Source organism: Aulonocara sp. 'chitande type north' Nkhata Bay, linkage group LG18 (assembly GCF_057382095.1).
Source record: "Aulonocara sp. 'chitande type north' Nkhata Bay isolate Kocher_YH1m ecotype deep benthic linkage group LG18, A_spYH_male_GT1.1, whole genome shotgun sequence".
Taxonomy (NCBI): domain Eukaryota; kingdom Metazoa; phylum Chordata; class Actinopteri; order Cichliformes; family Cichlidae; genus Aulonocara; species Aulonocara sp. 'chitande type north' Nkhata Bay.
The window spans coordinates 25,788,801-25,808,066 of NC_141361.1; the positions used below are offsets into that span (position 1 = coordinate 25,788,801).

Below are 19,266 nucleotides of genomic sequence, written 5' to 3' on the forward strand. Positions count from 1 at the left end.
GAGAAGCTGAAATGGAATTTTTGCCTGAAAATACGTTTTCATTTTTAATTTACAACCCTTAAGTGGGGATTTGCTGGTAACCCACAGCTCTGGGATGTTACACGGGCCATATTTTACCTTCTGAACAACTGACTGATGAAGGTTGCAGTTGTGGGACAGGGTCCCTTGTCGTGGGCTAGATTTTCTAAAAAACAGCTCAGAGGAGGTGAGGGAGTCTTGCTCCCTCTCAGACCACTTAAACTTAAAAATAGTGAAAAGTTATTACAGGTTCCTTTGTGTAATGATGCCAAAGAGATTTTTCCTTCACCAGTTTTAACTGTAAGCCGTGCCTGAGCCAGCCCACGCGCCATCAGGACCCCCAAACTGCCTCGCCTGGATTGAATTCATTCCTGCTATCACCTCTGCCACAGAATTACACCTGTGCTTTTCCCTGCTGCCACATGTCAAAAGGTCCCCCGGCTGCCTTCCCTTCAAATAGATGTGGTGTGAACCCCTGAGGTACGCTGGCTGCACTCTCACAGTGTCTGCACGGCTTTAAAAAAAAATCCCCAAAGTGGAAGCACCAGAGAGATAATCCTCCAATGTCCCAGATCTTTACTGGGACTGAGCCCCTGGTGGGAGCCAGCGAGGGGAATTGAAGGCAGCGCCGGCCACGTTTCAATCAGAGGAAAGAGTTTGGTGATGGGGGCATGAGAGGATTTGCAGCAGTGCGGTGTCCCCCATGAATACAAAATATTACTAAGAAGTACTTTAAGCAAAGAGCTGCTTTCTGCCCTGTGAACACTGGGATATATTCCTCACTCACCGCCCTGGCCTTACAGTCTGCGTCCAGCACCATTAAGACCCAGGCACAGTTTACGGTCACATCTTTCTAAATTAGCTGATCATTCCTCTGACAGAGAGCTGGGGGATTTACACATATAAGTCATTTCGCAGGGAGAAGAAATCTCTGATTATCTGTGTGTGATTTAAAAAAAAAAAAAAAAGAGGAATCTTGGATCTCTACCTGGACTTCTGAAAACTCTGAAGGTCAATTTTCATCACTTGCATCAACTCTAACAATGGAAAGGCCAAATCATAAGCACAGAGAATACCTGTCAGGTTAACCTCCAATGAAAACAATAATGTGTAAACACCATTATGCATCAAGTCAGGGACAAAAAGCGCCCCAGTCTTCTGTCTCACACTGGACTGCATAAAATGAGATGAGAGGTTGACTCAATTTGCATGCACTGCTTTTACTGCACATACTCAAATTCGTTCAATATTTTTGCCTCACAGTCATGCAAAGTTCAGCAGGACAGCTCCCAGATACGAAAACACGTCCTTACTGTGAACCTTTGTCTGGACCATGTGAAGCATATGTGCTGGAAGCTCTGATTGACCCAAATGCAAAACAATGGTGATGCCCACATCTATACAGGGACCTCACTCTCACACACAAGCCTGCAGTGGTCCCTGACAGGACGGGATCAGAGGCTCGGAGGGCCCCGTAAACTTACCGAGCTTTCCCCGGGACTCCTCCAGCTTCTGGATCTGGTTCTCCAGGAAGAACATGGCCACTGCGAACGCCAGCAGCGCCAGAAGCTGCAACTTGGGCGGCATCATGACTCTGAGCAGCCCCATCAAATCATCCAGAGAGAGATGATGGTCAGTCCATGCTCAGAGGAAGAGGAGGAGACACCGAAAACACACACACAGCAGCGACGATGGTGGTTACAAAGCGGCTGAGAGTGTGTGCATGGCCCTCTCTCTCTCTCAATCTCTCCCCCTCCGTGTGTGTGGATATCTCCCAGCGTTCAGATCCTGTGGTTACCTCAAACGCGACGTGTTCAAACTCGGCTTGGTTATTTTATTCTGTTAAATCTCGGCAGAGCGGGAGGAGGGGTCGTAGAGCCTTAGAGATTTCTCCAGAGTACGTATTTGTCCCTCCGGGATTTGTTCGCGATGGTACCAGCCGCTGTCGTCTGCGTCCCCCACACAGAGGTGTCCCGTCCCATCCAGTGTGTTCACAGCCGCACCACGGACACACTGTTACTACCACTCAGGCCATTGGGTGTATTAACAGTCCACCACACAGCTGAGATCTCCCATTCGTCGACTCTCTCTGCCTTTTCCTCTCGGATTGGACCGTTTTCCGTTGTGGGACCCAGAATTGGACACCAGGGGTCGCACTTCCATTAGCAACCATGAAATGACCGAGGTGAGGAAGAATTTCTTTAGGCTGGCTTGGTTTATGCCAAAATACAAAAAAGCATAAAATTAAAAAGAAATATTATTTTTTACTTCAAATATTTACACAATATGCTTTCTAAGCTTTTTGTATGTATTTTATCATTAAAGGTTAAAAATGATAAATAAAAGTCAGAAATGATTATCACTAACGTTTATCGAACAGGCGCGACCACGGACCGGCCTTCAGTGGAATAAAGAGGTCCTAATAGTAGTTTTCGCTAACAAAGCAGGCTCCAAAATGTCGGGAGAGGTATATCTCCTGTGGCTCCTGTCGCTGTTACAGACGGTGAGTTTATTAACTGTGAGAAATGGCAGCGCTGGCCGCTGTCACAGCTGCTTACAGTGAGTGTGAGCGGCTGCGGGGCTGTTTTTTGGCGATCTTTAGGTTCAGCTTTTAATGAGCCACATCCTGCTGCACCCGGAGCTTCAAACTGACGTGGCTTATCCTGAAAACAGCTCCGAGTCCCGGGGGAAGTGATACCTTTATAATGTGCTTGTTAGATTTTTGCTACTTATTATGTAGTTACTTTTTCGAGTCTTGTGTATTTTTAGGAGAAAGTCGATGACAAAGAGAAGACTTCCGGTGTACTAAATTTACTGTACCTGAGCGCTTCTCAGTGCCGGTGCCGTGCTGAAAAGTGATTGGTAGAATTTCAACTGTTGTAAATGATTTATTTTCTATCAAACATACATCTTATAAATGATATCCAGTCGTTTTGAGCTACAAGGAATATTTCTGTCACAAGGTAGAATCTGCAAGTTTTTATGTGCCCTTTATTTATTTGGGTACAAAAAAGCTTCATTGACATTAGCTGTCTTTTTCTTTGTAGAGAGTGAGATGTAGCCAAGATGGCAGCACAAATAGCAAGAAATATAACATATTTCTATAACGATATTAAAAATGACTGGATTGGTTATAATGTAGATCATAGAGTGGGTACAATAAAGCCGGGTCATAAAGATGCTTGTGCAACAGGTCATTTTATATAGAGCTTCCTTCATAGACCCTGTTGACTGCAGTCTATTGAATAATATAAGCAAAAGCCTTTGACATAAAAACACACACAGAATCATTGGAAATGACAATCGTTTGCGCTACAACAGTTTAAAATCTTGTAGTTTATTTAGAAGATAACCTTTCATGCTAAAGTTAAAGGGAGACAATCATCAGAATGAGATCTTCCTCGACCCAAATATGAAAGTGTTTGTGGGGTGGTCGAATGTAAGAGGACACTGATGCGAAAGCGAATCACGTTTTCCTGCCGGGGGCGTCTTCAAGGAAAGCTGACAAAGTTGATTAACAAACAGCAGCCCGGTGGTCTGTTATTCACAGGCTGATTTAAGCAATCTAACCCTGAAATCTTCCACGCAGAAGACTTTTGCTACTTCAGGTTATTGTTATGTGTTTTAAACTGGTGTCTTTGGAAATCTCGTTCAAAGGCATCTGGCGTATGAAATGCGTGATTTTATGTTTGTTTCTGTTAGAGTAAATATGCATCATTTACAGTTTAAAATGATTCTTATTTTATCTTATACTGGGGGCTTGGTGGAAACCCCAGTTCATCCTTTGATGATAAAAGCCCGTCCTTTAAGCTAGCTTTCTTCTGATTGGCTGCCCCTCATAAACAAAATGTTTAATCAGCTGGTAGGTGAGCTGCTGTGCTGTAGCCAGAGCTGCTTGCCTTAGACGACCATGTTAGGGCATCCTCGCTTTATGACAGCATACCGAGCCAATAATGGAGAAAAAACCAAACAAACTGAGTGTTTGGAGCAGTGTGAAGCCTGAGCTTGAAAGTACCACACACACTGTCAGGTTGGGTGGTACTCTGTCACATTAAGGAGACACACAGAAATATAGCATGGGGCAAAAATCATGTGACATAATTTTGCACTACGTAGGAGCTGACAGCAGGGTACAAGAGTTTCTAGCAGAGTTTCCAGTCCATTTCAGAATTCAGTTGAATATTTTATTACTCATTTTTAAGAGTCTGACGCCCACTTAAGTGAACTTTTGAGACCCTACACTTCTATCAGAGCACTGAAGTTTACAAACCATCTGCTCTTGGATATTTCTAGATCCATGTTTAAAAGCAGAGGCGATAGAACCTTTTCACTGTTGGTTCCTAATCTTTCTAACAACTTACCTTTTCACAAAAGAGCTGCCTGCTCTTCCTATCATTTTCAAACACTTTTAAAAACCCATTTGTTCTTGCTTTGTACCCTGGTTTTTATTCTGCAAACAGTCTTGTGTACTTGTTTTATTAGATTTTTAGTGTGTACACATTGTAGTGACTGTTAAGTGTATATTTTGTATAACCTGTACAGCACTGTAGCGTGTAGCATGTTAATGTGTTTCACTATACAAATATTACACAGATAACTCAATGTTCCCTGAGTGACAGTAGTATTAATACCATTTGAGGTACTCATTTAGATTGTACTTTGGATAAAAGCTACAAATTATAATTGGTGAAGTGTATATACTTTGGTTTTACTCAATAATATAATTCAGCTTTGCCTAGAATAATAATTAATAATATATTTTCCAGTTACATTGATATCTAAATTTGTTTTGAGATGGCATAACTGTCCTAGTACTCTAAAATCTTATATGACAAAGTACTTAATTGTTGCTAATTTGAACTTTTTAGTTGTAGTTGTGCCGTTGGAACCTAACACTTCTGTCCTTTATGAAAACATTTGTTTCTTCCTCCCTTTATCGTTGTCCTTGTACCTCCCTACAGCTGTCGGCATACGGTGCCGATCTTTCGTCTGAGGCTTGCAGGGAGCTGGGTTTCTCCAGCAACCTGCTGTGCAGTTCCTGTGACCTGCTCGGGGAGTTCAGCCTCGCCAAGCTCCAGCCTAATTGTCGGCAGTGCTGCCAGCAGGAGGCCCAGATGGACGGGCGCAAGGTAAAGAGAAAAACGGAGGGCTCACGGATCGGGTCGACAGAAAGCAACTGCCTGTCTAGATTAAGGCACAGCGTGCAGTGTGACACAAGGAGATTCAATCAGAGTAGATGAAGTGTAACCACAACTAAGGTTAAATAAAGAGCATATAGTGACATTAAAAAATTCATGTTTCTTAACTGTGGGGGTCTTGAGCTATGAATGAATGCTTAGTTTTAAAGAAGACATTTTGTTCTGTTCCTCAGTTGTTTGCAGAAGGGTTTACAGGACCTCTGTCGAAATGTGTCACGTTTACTGACAGGGTCATGTCCCTCAACGCTCGAACTGCTACTAAAAACAGCCGAGCTTTATCCAGCCTTCCGGTTGACACTGTTTGCAGCTGTGCCACACACAGCTTGTTAGTAGCTGTCCGTCTCAATCTTTCTCAGATGTTCAAAGTCGAGGCTCCTTAACCTCAGCTCGGGGTCGGCGTGTCAGGTGTTACCCTGTCTAAGCAGTGAGGGCAAGTTACTGTATGCTCGCTGCCCCGGATATTACAGCTTGCTTGGGAGGACTCTCTGCTGTGCTCTGGCAGATCAACACTGACTTAAGTGATGGTGGAAAAACAATGTAATTTTTCCCTGATTAAGCAGGGCCCCCAGTGCGTGCGTGCGTGCGTGCGTGCGTGCGTGCGTGCGTGCGTGTGCGGTATCCTAGCAACAGCACCTTGGAAATGTGCAGCACACACCTCATTACACCTCTTGATGATAACTGTGTTTCAGACAGACACTTAGAGCAGAGATTACTCCTCTTCGGCGTTGGAGTGAAAATGTCACTTAGAAGAGCAGTTGCCCATCTCTCGCTGCACTCAGAGGTCTCCGATGGAAACGACGGCGTCACTAAGCACATTTTTATCCTCAGACGGCGACAATTATCTGCCTTAAGAATTCCTTTCAGCATCTCAATTGCCATCAGCGCCGTATTGTTAAAGCCTTCGGACAAATGGCTTACTGCACAGCCTGGTCGATTAGTAAGATTCACTGAGCACGGAGGGCATTTCGCTTACTCATCTTCGAATGTGCTCTTCTCTGCAGACCACCTGGGTGCAGCAGCACTTCAGCTCCTCTGGGTGTGAATGATGTATTACATCTCTGTAGAACAGCTAAACCTTTATGAGAGTGTCTCAGACCTCTGTGGTGCACAATTGATGATGGTAACACTGGAGGCCTTAGTTTCTTGACTTGTGCTTGTTTCCAGCTCGATTTATTATTAAACTACACTAGACCACCTTTAGGAAATTCTCATTTCAAAATAATCCTCTGTCAGAGATTTACAGTTAACAAACAGTCAGGTGAATAAACAACACTGAGACACTTGATACTGATAATGTGCGGCACGGGTGAAACTCAGACAGAGAGTCACCCCGAGCTGCAGTATTCGTTTATTTTTATAGCAGAAGCAGGGTGGGACAAGCATAGCAGTTTCCTTTAATTCTGCATACGTGGGTGTATGTATCACTAAGTTCGTGTGTGTGTGTGCTAATCTCTTTCAGTAAAAGTCACAGGGTCAGCTTCCTGTTTCTACAGAAAGCTGTGTCTGGTGAAATATGTGAACATAAGCATGGCATAACATTTGAAGCATAATCAAATAAAACAGTAAAAACTCCGTGACCTCCTCATTTATATACTGCTCAAAAAAGTAAAGGAACATTTTTTTTAAATCCCTGTATAGCATCAAGTCAGTTAAACCTCTGGGATATTGATCTGCTGTTAAGTTGCTGAGGGGGTTGTTAATCAGTTTCAGCTGCTTTGGTGTTAATGAAATTAAGAGACAGGCAGTTACTCTAGGAGGGCTGGACAGGACGGTTAAAGTCCTTACCCCAGCAGCAGGACAGCGGTCTGCTTCTTTGGGCAAGGAGGAACAGGATAAGCACTGCCAAAGCTCCAAAATGACCTCTGGAGTCAAACAACTAGAAACAGACTTCATGAGGCTGTGTAGTCAAATTGGGATTTGCCATAGAGTACCAGAACTGGCACTGGTGCCCGGTGCTTTTCACAGATGAGAGCAGGTTCACCCAGAGCACATGTGAAAGACCTGAAAGGATCTGGAGAAGCCGAGGAGAAAATTTGGTGGTGGGTCAGTGATGGTCTGGGGAGGTAAATCCATGGAGACGGGCAACAGCACCCTGACTGCCATTAGGTATCTGGATGAAATCCTTGTGCTCGTTGTCAGAACTTACGTTGGTGCAGTGGGTCCTGGATTACTCCTAATGCATGACAGTGCCTGACCTCATGTGGAAGAAAGTATGCAGGCAGTTCCTGGAAGATGAAGGAACTGATACCACTGATCAGCCCCGCACTCGCCCGACCTAAATCCACCAAAACACCTCTTGGACGTTTTGTTTTGGTCTGACACCACTAAGTTGCTCCTCAGACTGCCCAGGAGCTCTTTGCCACATCATAGTTTCAGTTAGATTTTTGGGGTGTCTTTGAATCTAGCCCTCTGATTGCTGCATTTGATGGAAATGAAAACAAACACATTAGCCAGTCCATATCCAGCAGTATTTGTTTTCTCATTCAGATCTGATGTTTTCAACTTTTAGCTTTAGTTTTCTTGAGAAGTGTATTTTACTGAGCCTCCCTGCAGCCCCTCAGATCATCATCGGTCTGAAACAAGCTATTTTAGCTGTTTTCTTCATTAAAAATCATACTTTACAATACATTGGCTGATTTTTGAACAAGATTCCTGTTGGCTGGTTACGTAGTGTTTGGGGCCCCCACAAAAAAGCTTTTCTTTGCTGGACAAACAGCAAAATGTTCTGAGATCAGCGACTAACTGATTACTCAAAAAGAAGTGTTAGAATCAGGAACGGTCCTGATCATCGTGGAAAATATGGATTATACGTTGGCTGTATATTCCCTGTAAACTTCTAATGTAATCTGTTCAGATGAGATGATTTTATATTGATCTATCAAAGCTGACCTCTAAGTCAGCTTATTTTGACAGGATAACCATTAGATTAAGACATGCCAGAGGTAAAGTTAAGCTTTTAAAGTCTGATTCTTTCTTTATTTATTCATTTTTAGCTTTGAAATCACTGATGGAGGGGGTGATTAGTTAATTAACAACACTTTGAAATGTTAAAGTGCTGCAGTAGGTCTGGATAAAGTAATCCATCATTAGCTTCCCGCTCCCAACCGAGTCGTGACTTTCCACCGATCTTCTGATCTGCCATGTGTGGTAAAATGAAAAGCTTGGAAATTTAATTTAAGCTGTGCCGATGGTTTACAGACACACAGAGGAGGACGGGGAGAGAACAGGAGAGGATCTTAGCCTTGCATGCGTAATTTAATTTGCTGTGCGAACCGGCCAACCAGGCCATTTACCACTCTCCTCCTTGAAAACAACACGCAGAGCGTGGCCTTGAAATACTGCTGTGACACTCCAATTTCCTCTAACTTATTGTGTGTTGGTGCCGGAGGTTTGATTACAAGTGAGCCCTGCACAAACCGCCATCCATCAGCCCCACTCCATATGCACAGGCTCACAGCTTAATGACCCCCAAGGAGTCGCCCGGACACATTTATGAATCAGTCTGCCTGAATCAAATTACTCCTTCGGGCAGACAGTCCATCCCCAGTGGAGCTTCGGTCCTCTCAGACTGTGTGCAGGCGTTAATGTGTTGGGAGGAAATCTCTCGGACTGCCTCATGTTGCGTTTCTCTCTGTGCAGCTCTACGCTGGAGCCATCCTCGAGGTGTGTGGATGAAAACTGGGGAGGTTCCCTCAAGTCCAAGGTGAGTCCTCAGTTGGGGCATCATTACTTTTTTTTGGAACAACAGCTTTAACTGAAACTGATCTTCCTCCGTTGTGTGAGTCTGTGTTTTAATCAGTGGGAGGGACAACAGCACTAAAAAGCCAGCAGGACTGTTTTCAAACAGCCTTTTGAAGCATTTGTTTATCCTTTGTCTCTCCCACATGGAGACGTGTGGTTAAACCTGGTGTCAGGTTGCAGCGGTGTAGACGTCTGGAGCCCCACTTGTGCCATATGCTTGCTTCAGCTGTGTCCCTCCTGTGTTTACAACAGTCTCTTCTGCTGTTAAAAATCTATTTCGGGGATGTTTTGCAGTGGTCACTCATTCCAAACCTCTGAGCTAAAATATAAAGAGTTAACTGACTCATTTGTCTCTTTTTCTCATCAGCTTTTGTTAGGAGTGAGAAGCCAAAGATGTTCAAGGGTCTTCAGATCAAGGTAGCCATGATGAATCGTGTTGCTAATGTACCAGCATTGTTTGCCACAGTAATTATTCTCAGGAGATGTAAACCAGATTATGCTGATCAAATGAGCCTTTCTCGTTCTTCTCCCCGCAGTACGTCAGAGGCTCAGATCCTGTACTAAAGCTTTTGGATGACAACGGGAACATTGCTGAAGAACTCAGCATCCTCAAGTGGAACACAGACAGCGTGGAGGAGTTCCTGAGCGAAAAGTTGGACCGAATATAGACACGAGTTTTATTTTTTTTTGTTTTTGTGTTTTTTATAATTTGGAAGACTCAGTTTCCCCAGATTACAAATAATGATTTATTCACTGCTTGTACTTGACTCTAGCTGTGCAGATAGTTTCGCTGTGAGGTCTGTGCCTCCACCTTCAGGTGAGAGGGATTTTGTTTGTGGTGCTCCGACACATTCGTACAAATAGCCATCCATAACTCGTCTGTGATCAGGCTGCTGCTGTAACAGGTGAACTGTTGCAGCTGTTAATCTGATTTCCCACGTTTTAGTCACCACAAATGAAATCTAGTTCATCTGCGTTTTATTAGCTCGTGGCAGAAAAACTCAGGAGACGTGAAAAATTCATCAAAATCTCTCGCCCTGGTTGGGGATTACTAGAGGAGTGAGCAGATATGATTTGTATTTTGTGTGAACTGAGATGTCTTAGTTATTTACCAATTTGTACACAACTTGGCCTTGATAGATGGTTTCTGAATCTCTGATCTGTACGACTGTTTGTTTTTTGTTTTGTTTTTTTGTATCTGAAAATCACGAGTCATCTGGATTTCACCAAACTGCTCACGTGAGAGTGTTCAACAGGATAATGTGAGCTTCAGTTCAGTTTTACTCATTAAGTACTGATCATACATTTAGGTTTGAAACGACCTTGGACATAATGAACTGTATTGTCTGTATGTGGGACTTCCTGTTCCCGTCTGTTTGATATTCTTGTATCATTTTAAATTTTTTTTTTTTTTTTTTTTTTTTAATGCTCAGCATTGCGACTGATCGCATTTATAGTCGGAGTGAACAAATTCTAGGTCCTCTCCAAATGCAGATGTCTTTGCAGAGGCACACGTTAGTGAAGAGCTCACAGGAAACCAGTTTTGGGATGTGAAATCTGATGTAAATTTGTGTTTTTCTGCACCATCTGCTTTGAACAGAAACTGCATTTGTTTTTGGAAAGCTTTTTATGTCCAGGTGATGGGTCGAAATATGCAACAATAAACAGTCACTGATGATTTTTCTCTCCATGCTCTGTCCTTTCCATTAGACATTTCCATGCCAAGTCATTTGTAGTCACCAAACATCTGACTGTACTGTGGGTGCAGGTTTTAGATTCATAGGTATGACTTTACTGACATCTAGTGGTTATTTATGACATCACATCAGTCCTGTGATGCATTGCCATTTTTAAAAATTTATTTTATCTTTACAAATTGTGTTCTTATTGAATGGCCTTTTTTGTTATTATAAAACTGTAAAAACTTTTTTTTCAGCTGCTAGTTTGGGTTTCAGTAGAGATGTTTCCATGTCAACACCAAAAATAAAGATACAGTTACAGAGCCATTAAAGCTCTGGATACTGGACTGGATCCAGCTGTCTGATGGTTTTTTACAGCAGAACCAGTTGAAGATGGGGCACCAGCACAATGTAGGTGGATTTCAGACAGCCTGAGTCCAGGTGCAGTAAGCTTCTAAGCACTGTTAAAATGAGCTCCAAGATATCTGCCTGGTTGCTTGTGTCAGCTTTAAACTTGCCTGACCTTATTACAGATCTCCCTTTACAACAATACATTTGTTTAGGAAACAGTGATACAGTAGCTGATTTTACCAGGTCTGCCTGTTCCTTGGACTTATCTGCAAAATATACAGCTTTAGTAAAAGTTTCTATACATACGTCATACTTTAAATACCTGCATGTATAGTCAGTAAATGCTTGGAGCGACCACAACCACTTGATGCACATATTTTAGGAATCACTGTTTTATTTTCAGACAGATAATGATTACACAAAACTCAAGTAAAAAAAAGAAGCTTCAGTTACATGCAGCATCTGAGCATCACATAACCACTGTTATGTCCATGTAAAAAAATAAAAATAATAATATAGCCAAAAACTCTTTCCTTGCACCTGCAGCTGGACAGACGTGAGACACTGCTAACTTCTACTATCAGAAAATAAGAATGCACAATTGAATGCGTATATGAAGCAAATGAAAATAAATCCCCTTATAAGGCAAACTGAACGTGTAAAGCTGGAAACACATTTCTATAGTAAAGTCACTACACGTGTTTACGCTGTGGCTGAGGTTACACATACTGGTGCTCTTTCTTGCCTCCCTCTGAGCGGTGGTCCATCACTTCAGTTTTGTTGTTGGACTGAGGTTTGTACACAACCCCTGGGTAACTGCAAAAGAAACAAATGGCAGGAAAAAATCTGTTGTGAAAATGTTTCTCTTGTAAATGTAAATGAAAAATTGAGGGGGGCATTTGTAGAGAACTGCTCCAGATAAAACTGCAGCAGAAAGTAATTTAAAAACATGATACATCTATGAGGGGACTTACCGTGGTTTCTCATCTTTTATCATCTCTCTGAAAGCGAGAGACTTCAGGATGCCACCAATGAGCAGGACGCCCCCGCCGATCCAGCCAACGAACAGTGCTGGGCCAAATGTGTAACTGGTAAAAAAAAAAAGAAGAAGCAGAAAACAAAAAACATTACATTGCACACACACTATAGGAATTATTTGGTGAAATAATTACATGCAAGCAAAACAGCATCATACGTGGTTATTCCTACTCCGCCCATTCCCATGTTCATCCCCTCTCCCATCATTTCTTGTGTGTAGCTGGTGTAGGTGGACGTCCTGAAACTTTCCACAATTTGATTGGCATACACAGAAGCTCCTGCAATGCCACACACACCTGAGAGAAGGAGAAAAACAGGAGCTCAGTGATTTATTTACCTCTGCCGCACTCTCAGCTTGGTCAAATACTGCTATAATGACTGCAGTGGATGCTCATATTAAATATGAGGTGTTTTAACTAATGAGGTGCAAATAATTCCTGTGGAGCCCAGACTGATCCAAACTGCATTCTGGGAGCCCATATCAGTTTATTTGACCATTAGATCAAATATACAGTCTGTGCTGTAAATTTCAGATGTCAGATGCAGTTAGCTAGAACTTTAAGAATACTTCCTGCAGTTAAAGTTATCTCCTGGATATGATGAATGTCAATACTTCTTTGCAAATACTGCAGTTTCATGAAAGAAATTATCATAGAAACTGTACAAATTAAAGTAAATACAACAAAAGCACAAGATTACATTAGTGTGAAAGAACCTCAGTAAAATTAAAGCATCACAACATTTGTGCAGCATTGTCCTGTACAAATGTTAAATAAATTACAGCATGGTTGCTTTAAATGTTACAGCAACTTGCTGGCAACACTGTAAGTATTTTACTTACTCTTACAGTGTAGCTCAGTATGGTGTCAGTGGATGGTTTTATATAAAATCAGCCAGGTCTGAGGAAAGTTTACAACCGACCCATTCAGAATCTGCTACTTTTGGTGGTCCCGTAACTTTAACATAATCTAATGAAAGTGTACAAAATTTTAACTTCAGTTCACATATTGTTCCAGTTACAGGCCCTCAAAGTATTTAAGGATGGGTAGAACTTGGCTCTTTTTAGGTAGCATACATTTTTTCAGTATATTTGAGCCCTCATAACTTCATAAATACACCACATGAATATTTCATGGTTGAAAAAAATCAATAACAAAAACCATTTAAACTCTATTGAAAACTGAAACCAAATGGAAAAAATGTAATTTGGGTCAACTTCAAGGGTGGTTCACACAAGCTATCTCATATGAAAGAGCTCCGTTTGACCTTTTTACCTGTTCAGGCCAGGCTCAGCTTCAAGTTGCAATTACTTCTATGTCAAAATAGTTTTCTGTAACAATGATTTTAAGCCATTTGCATTCCTTGAGGGGCCTGTAACTCTGACAATCCTGTTAAAGTTACTGTATAAAAAACAAAAATGGGATATTTCGACAAAGTTTAGGAGAAACATTCACTGATTTGAATGACACCAGTCACAACGGATGTCCCTAATTGTATGACTTTCAGCACAGAGGCCCCGCCCACCTGCCTGTTTGTGAGGGGCATCCAATCGGGTTTTGCAATGTGCAAGATTAAAAAAAAAAGATGATTTTGAACCATTGGTCATACAAAGATACTCTGGGGGTGTCCAATAATAGACCCCCCCCCCCCCCCCCCCCCCAAAAAAAAAAAAAAAGAAACAAAAAGACAAAAACAATTCAGTTTAGTTTGTACTAGAAAGTTCACAGAGGTAAATAATGACCTGCGATGACGAACATGATGCCAGCAGTGAGGCTCATGTTAGCCTTTGCGCTGTCTGCCATCTTGTTCATTGTGAGGCAGCTCAGGGAAAAGACTGATATCAGCATCCCGAGCACGCTCAGCACCACACCCACTATCATCAGAGCTCGCACCGCCTGGAAGGTACCTGGTGGACAGAAAACACGGAGACCTTAGCGCGTTACATTGACTCTAGTCAACCTAAGACCACTGATGAGTTCAGTTCAAGTCTTATTATGTCAAAAACTGTAGATGGCTTCACAAAAAACACTCAAGGTAGGCTTTTATACTGAAATGACTAATTCTTCAAATACAATGTGTCTAAAGATTTGAAGTGTGTTCTCTTACAGTAGATGTGCTGTTGGGAGGTGCCTTTGCTTGTTGTTTGTTCTGCTTTCTGATAACCGAGTCTGGGCCTGGCCTTTATGATAGAAATGCTAATGCAAACACTAATAGGTGCGGGCCCAACCCTCACAAAAACCAAGGGTTTGATCTCTTTCGGTGACACTTTTTTTGTTTTGTCTTAACTTCCTCTTTACTTAGTTTGAAACGTATCTACATCCTACACGACAGTTCAAAACTTCTACAGACACATTTAAAAACTCAGGTTCATGGCTGATGAACATGGTGAGGTTTTCACCCTATTATTACCAGTAGGGCATTTCACTTCTTAGCACTTTTCCTTTTTTATTTTTCATTTTTGTCCTCACTTCAGTTTTAGTTGGTTTCCAGTTTGGATTTGCTTTTTAAAATGATCATTATTTGTTTGTTTATCCATATGTGTATTTTTTTATTTTAATATTCAGAGTCTTTGTTAAAAGAAAATTTCAAATAAATGTAAAAAATAAGTTTTTACAGACATGATAATATACCTGTGAGTCAGGTTTATCAAGTTTTTATGTTGACCAAAATGAGTTTCCGAAGTGCAAAACATATTTTTTTCCCTACAAGTTCTTCAACCTAATAATTACATTTTACTTTGCAAAGAGTTCAGGGAGGTTTCTAAGTGAGGATGTTAATCAGCCAATGTAGTTCACTTCATTATTTTACAGTTTTGTTTTGTTTGTTTTTTGTTTTTTTACAAATTTGTTGAATGAAAGAGACGCAGAGAGGAAAGCAATCTTTTTCCAATGCTGTTGCTTTTACATGTTTCATCATGGCCGAAATGTTGATGTGAAACAACCTCCTCCTGGGACATTTGAGAGGAAGCATATGTTGGATCTCGACATACGGCCTTGTCCTGAACGTCTCCTGAGCACTCAAGACATTTTAAAATAACCAAATTACAGAATTGCTTCTATGATCAGTGAAAATGTAACATCTCCTTTTAGAGCAGAGACGGAAGAGTGTTCATTTCCTTGTTAAGAAAAACTCCTGCGGCTGTGGCCTTGTCAGTGAGGGAAAAATAATTCCCAGCCTGAATATGTTCAGTGTTTAAGACAACAATGATTTAGACTAATTTGAAAGCAAACAGTCAGTCACCAGATAGGATGTGAAAATTAAGGCTTGAGAGAGCCTCGCCATACCTGAGTAACCCAGAAGGCCGTAGAGCGGGCGGCACTCTGTGAGTCCGGCGGAGGTCGTCTCACAGTCTTGCCACAGACCCTTGTAGGTATAAACGGAGGTCACGACCTGCTCCTGCCTGTCCTTCACGCTCCAGTTGTTCATGGCTGTGGCCGCAATGAGGGCAGCTGCACCGATGAGACCCAAGATGAATCCACCATTTTGCAGAACTGAAGGCGCCATTGTTGTGTGGTGGTTCGGAAGCTGGAAAATATACACCTCGGAGATGCAGTGTGTGTGTAGATTAATAGATACTACTTAAAGTATAGCTGGACATATAACTGAGTGTAGATTAAGGTGTCACAGGTGTGCCGTGTGATGCAGAGAATCAAAATGTGCAAAGAGGTGCTTTGTAGTCATGGTGGTAGTGTGGTGGGTGGAGGAGACTGGGTGTTACCCCTGGGTGATACGGCAGCATGGGTTGGGCTACCAAGTGGTGTGAACGCAGTGGTGATAGGAACACCTGACACCTGAGAAAGAACGTTACTATTCCTGCGAATTACAAACTGTTTGTCAGTCTAGAATCGTTAGTAACTCCCTCACACCAGAAAAAAGTCTGGAAAAACAACGTACAGATACACACAGGTGAGCGGGAACCGATCAGGGTGGCCAAAGATCACCATCAGCTACACAGGAGGACTTAAGAAGTTTAAGAAGATTGCAGGCTCTCCTCTCTCTTGAGCTGCAGTGTCCCTGCTAAAAGTACAGTGAGGAATATTTGATGCATTTCTACCGTGTAATGCTGAACAAATGCACATTTAGACAATAAAGGACACCTTGTTTTTTTCCATTTACACTTCCAAATACAAGAGATTTGCTTGCTGAGCTTTTGTACATGAAGACCAGAGCTCACTGTGAGTTCTCTTTCTTGTATATTGTAGACGTGAAACAATTTTGTACCTCATACAGTTTCCATGATTCTGCTTATCACTTGGTCAACAAACGGGAGAGGAGATAAGTTCCTATTATTCGCTTATCATCACCCTGGCTCACTTTTGCTTAAACACACACACACTTACACACACGGAGTCATGCAGTAGTCAAACATGACTGGACTGGAAAATGTAATTTTGTAATGTTTGCAATGTTTGTCAGTTGCTGTGAAGTGTCTGTGATGTTTTAGTATCTGTTTGTCTTTAGTGTAAGTCTGTAAAACAGCTTATCAGGAGATATAGGTGGTTAGAGCTTAACACAATCGCAACAGTGAAGTAATTATTACAGCTCATGTGTGATGTAAAATATGATTAACAGGGTTGTGAATCACCCCCAGTGACTACAACTACCAGCTTCTGCTTAATATTATTCATCAAACAGAAACTGACCCACTGCTTTACCTGGTTTAACACAGTCTTAATGCAGTTCTAAACATACATATATAGACAGTCCCTCTGAAAACATTTATTATTCCCAATTCAGAGTACAAATCAATCAATCAAACAAAAACAGTCCCACTTAATGAAGCAGATATTCTGTGGAATAACTGTCCAAGTGTGAGAACTAATGAAAACCTGACTGTTTTGGAAAGGGGGGAGGAGACAAGTCTATAACTTCAGCATGTTGGTCCTATGTTATGCATGTCCACTGTATTTAAACTGAAACGATTTTCCTTACAAAAGAGTAACAAATTAGCATCATCACCACCCTCCCCCTTCTCTAAATACTTTTTTTTACTCTATTTACATGGAATAAGGAGTAATACAGGGACTTTTATAGTTTTTTTTTAATCAATCCGTGATTGAAATATCTGCGCTGACACTTTAATATTTAAATGTGGTCATCTAAGCCTGAGTCTCTAAACGACCTCTTCTTCTTTCTGTGCGCAAACTTTCCCCCTCCTGCCCATGCGTCTTTATGTGTATCCAGTCTGTCACACACTGGAGCTGGGTGAAGCGTACGAGTCCATGCCGCTCTTGGTCATCCCTCCAGGAAAGAGGATATATGCCACCTGGGGTTGTAAAGTAGCTGCAGACCAGGCGCCACAGTTACACGGCATCATGTATCCCGGGCCGGAAGGCGATGGGTGAGTGTGGGTGTGCTGTGCGGGGCAGGGCAGACCCCCAAACCCTCCAGTCTGGTATCCAAAGGTGTGCGCGCTGTAGGGCACGGCGCCTGCGGTCAGAGAGTGCGGTATCTCCGCCATCCGCTGGACAGCTCCGGTGCTGAAATGTGCCACCGGCTCCAGGAGAGAGAATGAGGAAGCAGCGGAGGCGGGAGCCAGGAGAGCTCTGGCTTTATCCCCGGGGACGAGAAAAGAGTCGATGGAAAATCCTTTCAAGTGTTCCGCTGCGTCCCCGAGTAAAGACGGCAACGGGAAAACGAACCGGTCCCTCTTCAGGAGACTCTTAGGTTTGCGCCGGGGTCTGTACTTGTAATCCGGGTGCTCCTTCATGTGCTGAGCCCGCAGTCTCTTGGCCTCGTCGATGTAGGGACGCTTCTCAGAGTCAGAGAGCATTTTCCACTCCGCTCCGAGTCTCTTGCTGATTTCAGAGTTGTGCATCTTCGGGTTTTCCCGGGCCATCTTCCTCCTCTGACCTCTGGACCAAACCATGAAGGCGTTCATAGGTCTCTTGATGTGATCTAAAGGTTTTGCCATCGCAGGGACAGACGCATTAATTAAAACACCTACTGACCGCACTTTAAATTCACCTACTCCTTCAAAAAGCTCATGTTTCTCTAGTGAGTAAAATGGAAAAGTGCGAAGAACTCTCGGGAATAGCCAGAGAAATATTTTAAGCTAACACTAAGTCCAAATTGACTGAAGCGTTTACACAAAGTGGAGCTGAAAACTACATAAAGCCAAAAGCCTGGGCGTATGAATGGAACCAAGAGGAAGCTTGTTATGGAAGATGCTGGGCATGTCATCCTCCTCATCATCACACCACTGTCACGGCGGGCCAAGCCAATGGGAATGAGAGAGCGCACTGTAATCCTCTCACAAAAAAACTGACTGTTAAGGCCTACAACATTTGAGGGGCACCCCCTCTTCTCGCTCTCCAACAGTTTTTAGTCTCTTCAAATCTCAACTGAGAGAAGCAGGGATGAAAACCAGCGAAGAAGCTGGACTGCAGAAAACTAGAAGCTAAAAGGATTTGTATGAGGGGGTTGAAAGGTGCGGCTGCTTGTGGCCCTGAATGCCTCATTTGCACAATAATAATCTTCATTTCAAAGGAAGTCAGCTACCCTTATTTTATTTTATTTTATTTTATTTTATTTTATTTTATTTTATTTTATTTTATTTTATTTTATTTTATTTTATTTTGACAGGTTTTCTGAAACTGTGCCACAGTTAGCACCACAGTTGTTCTTGGCTACAGTGTTTTCTTTTTCTACTCTTAGTTCTGTTCTAAATTTTGTGCTGTCCATTCAAAGTATTCTTGCATACCTCTTTTGTTAATCCACGTTGAACCAGCTCCTATTGTTTTTAAATGCATGGTGGAAAAAACACAGTGTCTAAAACCAATGTAATCAGCCCAAAAAATCCAACTGCAGCTTGTTAATTCCCCTCAAATTGCTAAAACTTCCAGATTCCCCTCCAACACGGATGACACGGCTCTTGAAATATGGCCCTGTGTAAAACTAAATTAAATGGGAATGCCTGCAGGTCTTGGCTGTTGGGCCAAACCCCAACAAGCCCTTGCATAATAAGCTGACACCTTTAAAATGCTTCCACTGGCTTTAGTGAGGAAAGACCAGTACATTTCCAAACAGGTAAGTGCTATTTCATTAGTATGCCTTAAAGATTTCCCCATATTCAGCTTGGCTGACTGTCTTTAGAAAGAAACTTGTCGGCAAGGGTCTTTGCCTCTTTGCCTCAACATCTTACTTTTGCATGCCATGGTTGTAAAACTGACAATGATTCAGACCTCAGTCCGATCTTAACAAAACGCCCCCAAACTCTCACCCTCCCTTTTTCCTGCAGT

The 19,266-nt window shown here is 42.3% G+C and overlaps 4 protein-coding genes across 4 annotated transcripts in view; 1 reads left to right on the forward strand and 3 right to left on the reverse strand.

Moving 5' to 3' along the window:
- Nucleotides 1-2,153, reverse strand: part of hs2st1a (heparan sulfate 2-O-sulfotransferase 1a) — a 33,793-nt gene extending 31,640 nt beyond the window's left edge. The window contains exon 1 of the mRNA XM_086272223.1: nt 1,503-2,153. Within this exon, the coding sequence (XP_086128349.1) occupies nt 1,503-1,626 (124 nt within the window). The 5' untranslated portion in view covers nt 1,627-2,153. The remainder of the gene's footprint in view (nt 1-1,502) is intronic.
- A 265-nt stretch (nt 2,154-2,418) lies between these two features.
- selenof (selenoprotein F) lies at nt 2,419-10,989 on the forward strand. The gene is made up of 5 exons (XM_086271346.1): nt 2,419-2,521; nt 4,980-5,147; nt 8,856-8,919; nt 9,325-9,374; nt 9,494-10,989. Exons 1-5 carry the CDS (start codon nt 2,474-2,476, stop codon nt 9,623-9,625), a joined length of 462 nt encoding a protein of 153 aa, XP_086127472.1. The 5' UTR covers nt 2,419-2,473; the 3' UTR covers nt 9,626-10,989.
- cldn18 (claudin 18) lies at nt 10,858-15,666 on the reverse strand. Its single transcript, XM_086271344.1, has 5 exons — nt 15,310-15,666; nt 13,767-13,931; nt 12,183-12,321; nt 11,962-12,075; nt 10,858-11,803 (listed from the first exon to the last, which is right to left on the reverse strand). The coding sequence occupies exons 1-5, from the start codon at nt 15,527-15,529 to the stop codon at nt 11,707-11,709; spliced, it is 735 nt and encodes a 244-aa protein (XP_086127470.1). The 5' UTR covers nt 15,530-15,666; the 3' UTR covers nt 10,858-11,706.
- Nucleotides 15,667-17,213: 1,547 nt separating this feature from the next.
- On the reverse strand, nt 17,214-17,948 carry LOC147308695 (transcription factor Sox-14). The gene has a single exon (XM_086271345.1). It carries the CDS (start codon nt 17,937-17,939, stop codon nt 17,214-17,216), a length of 726 nt encoding a protein of 241 aa, XP_086127471.1. The 5' UTR covers nt 17,940-17,948.
- Between the last annotated feature and the right edge of the window lie 1,318 nt (nt 17,949-19,266).

Bases quoted from the DNA above. Each gene is read 5' to 3' on its own strand.
- cldn18 (XM_086271344.1), bottom strand. From the start codon at position 15,529: ATGGCGCCTTCAGTTCTGCAAAATGGTGGATTCATCTTGGGTCTCATC. The intron at 12,076-12,182 runs GTATGATGCTGT...TTTTTTTACCAG, and splicing joins GGCGGAGTAGGAATAACCAC to TTACACATTTGGCCCAGCAC. The intron at 11,804-11,961 runs GTAAGTCCCCTC...TTTCTTTTGCAG, and splicing joins ATAAAAGATGAGAAACCACG to TTACCCAGGGGTTGTGTACA.
- LOC147308695 (XM_086271345.1), bottom strand. From the start codon at position 17,939: ATGGCAAAACCTTTAGATCACATCAAGAGACCTATGAACGCCTTCATG.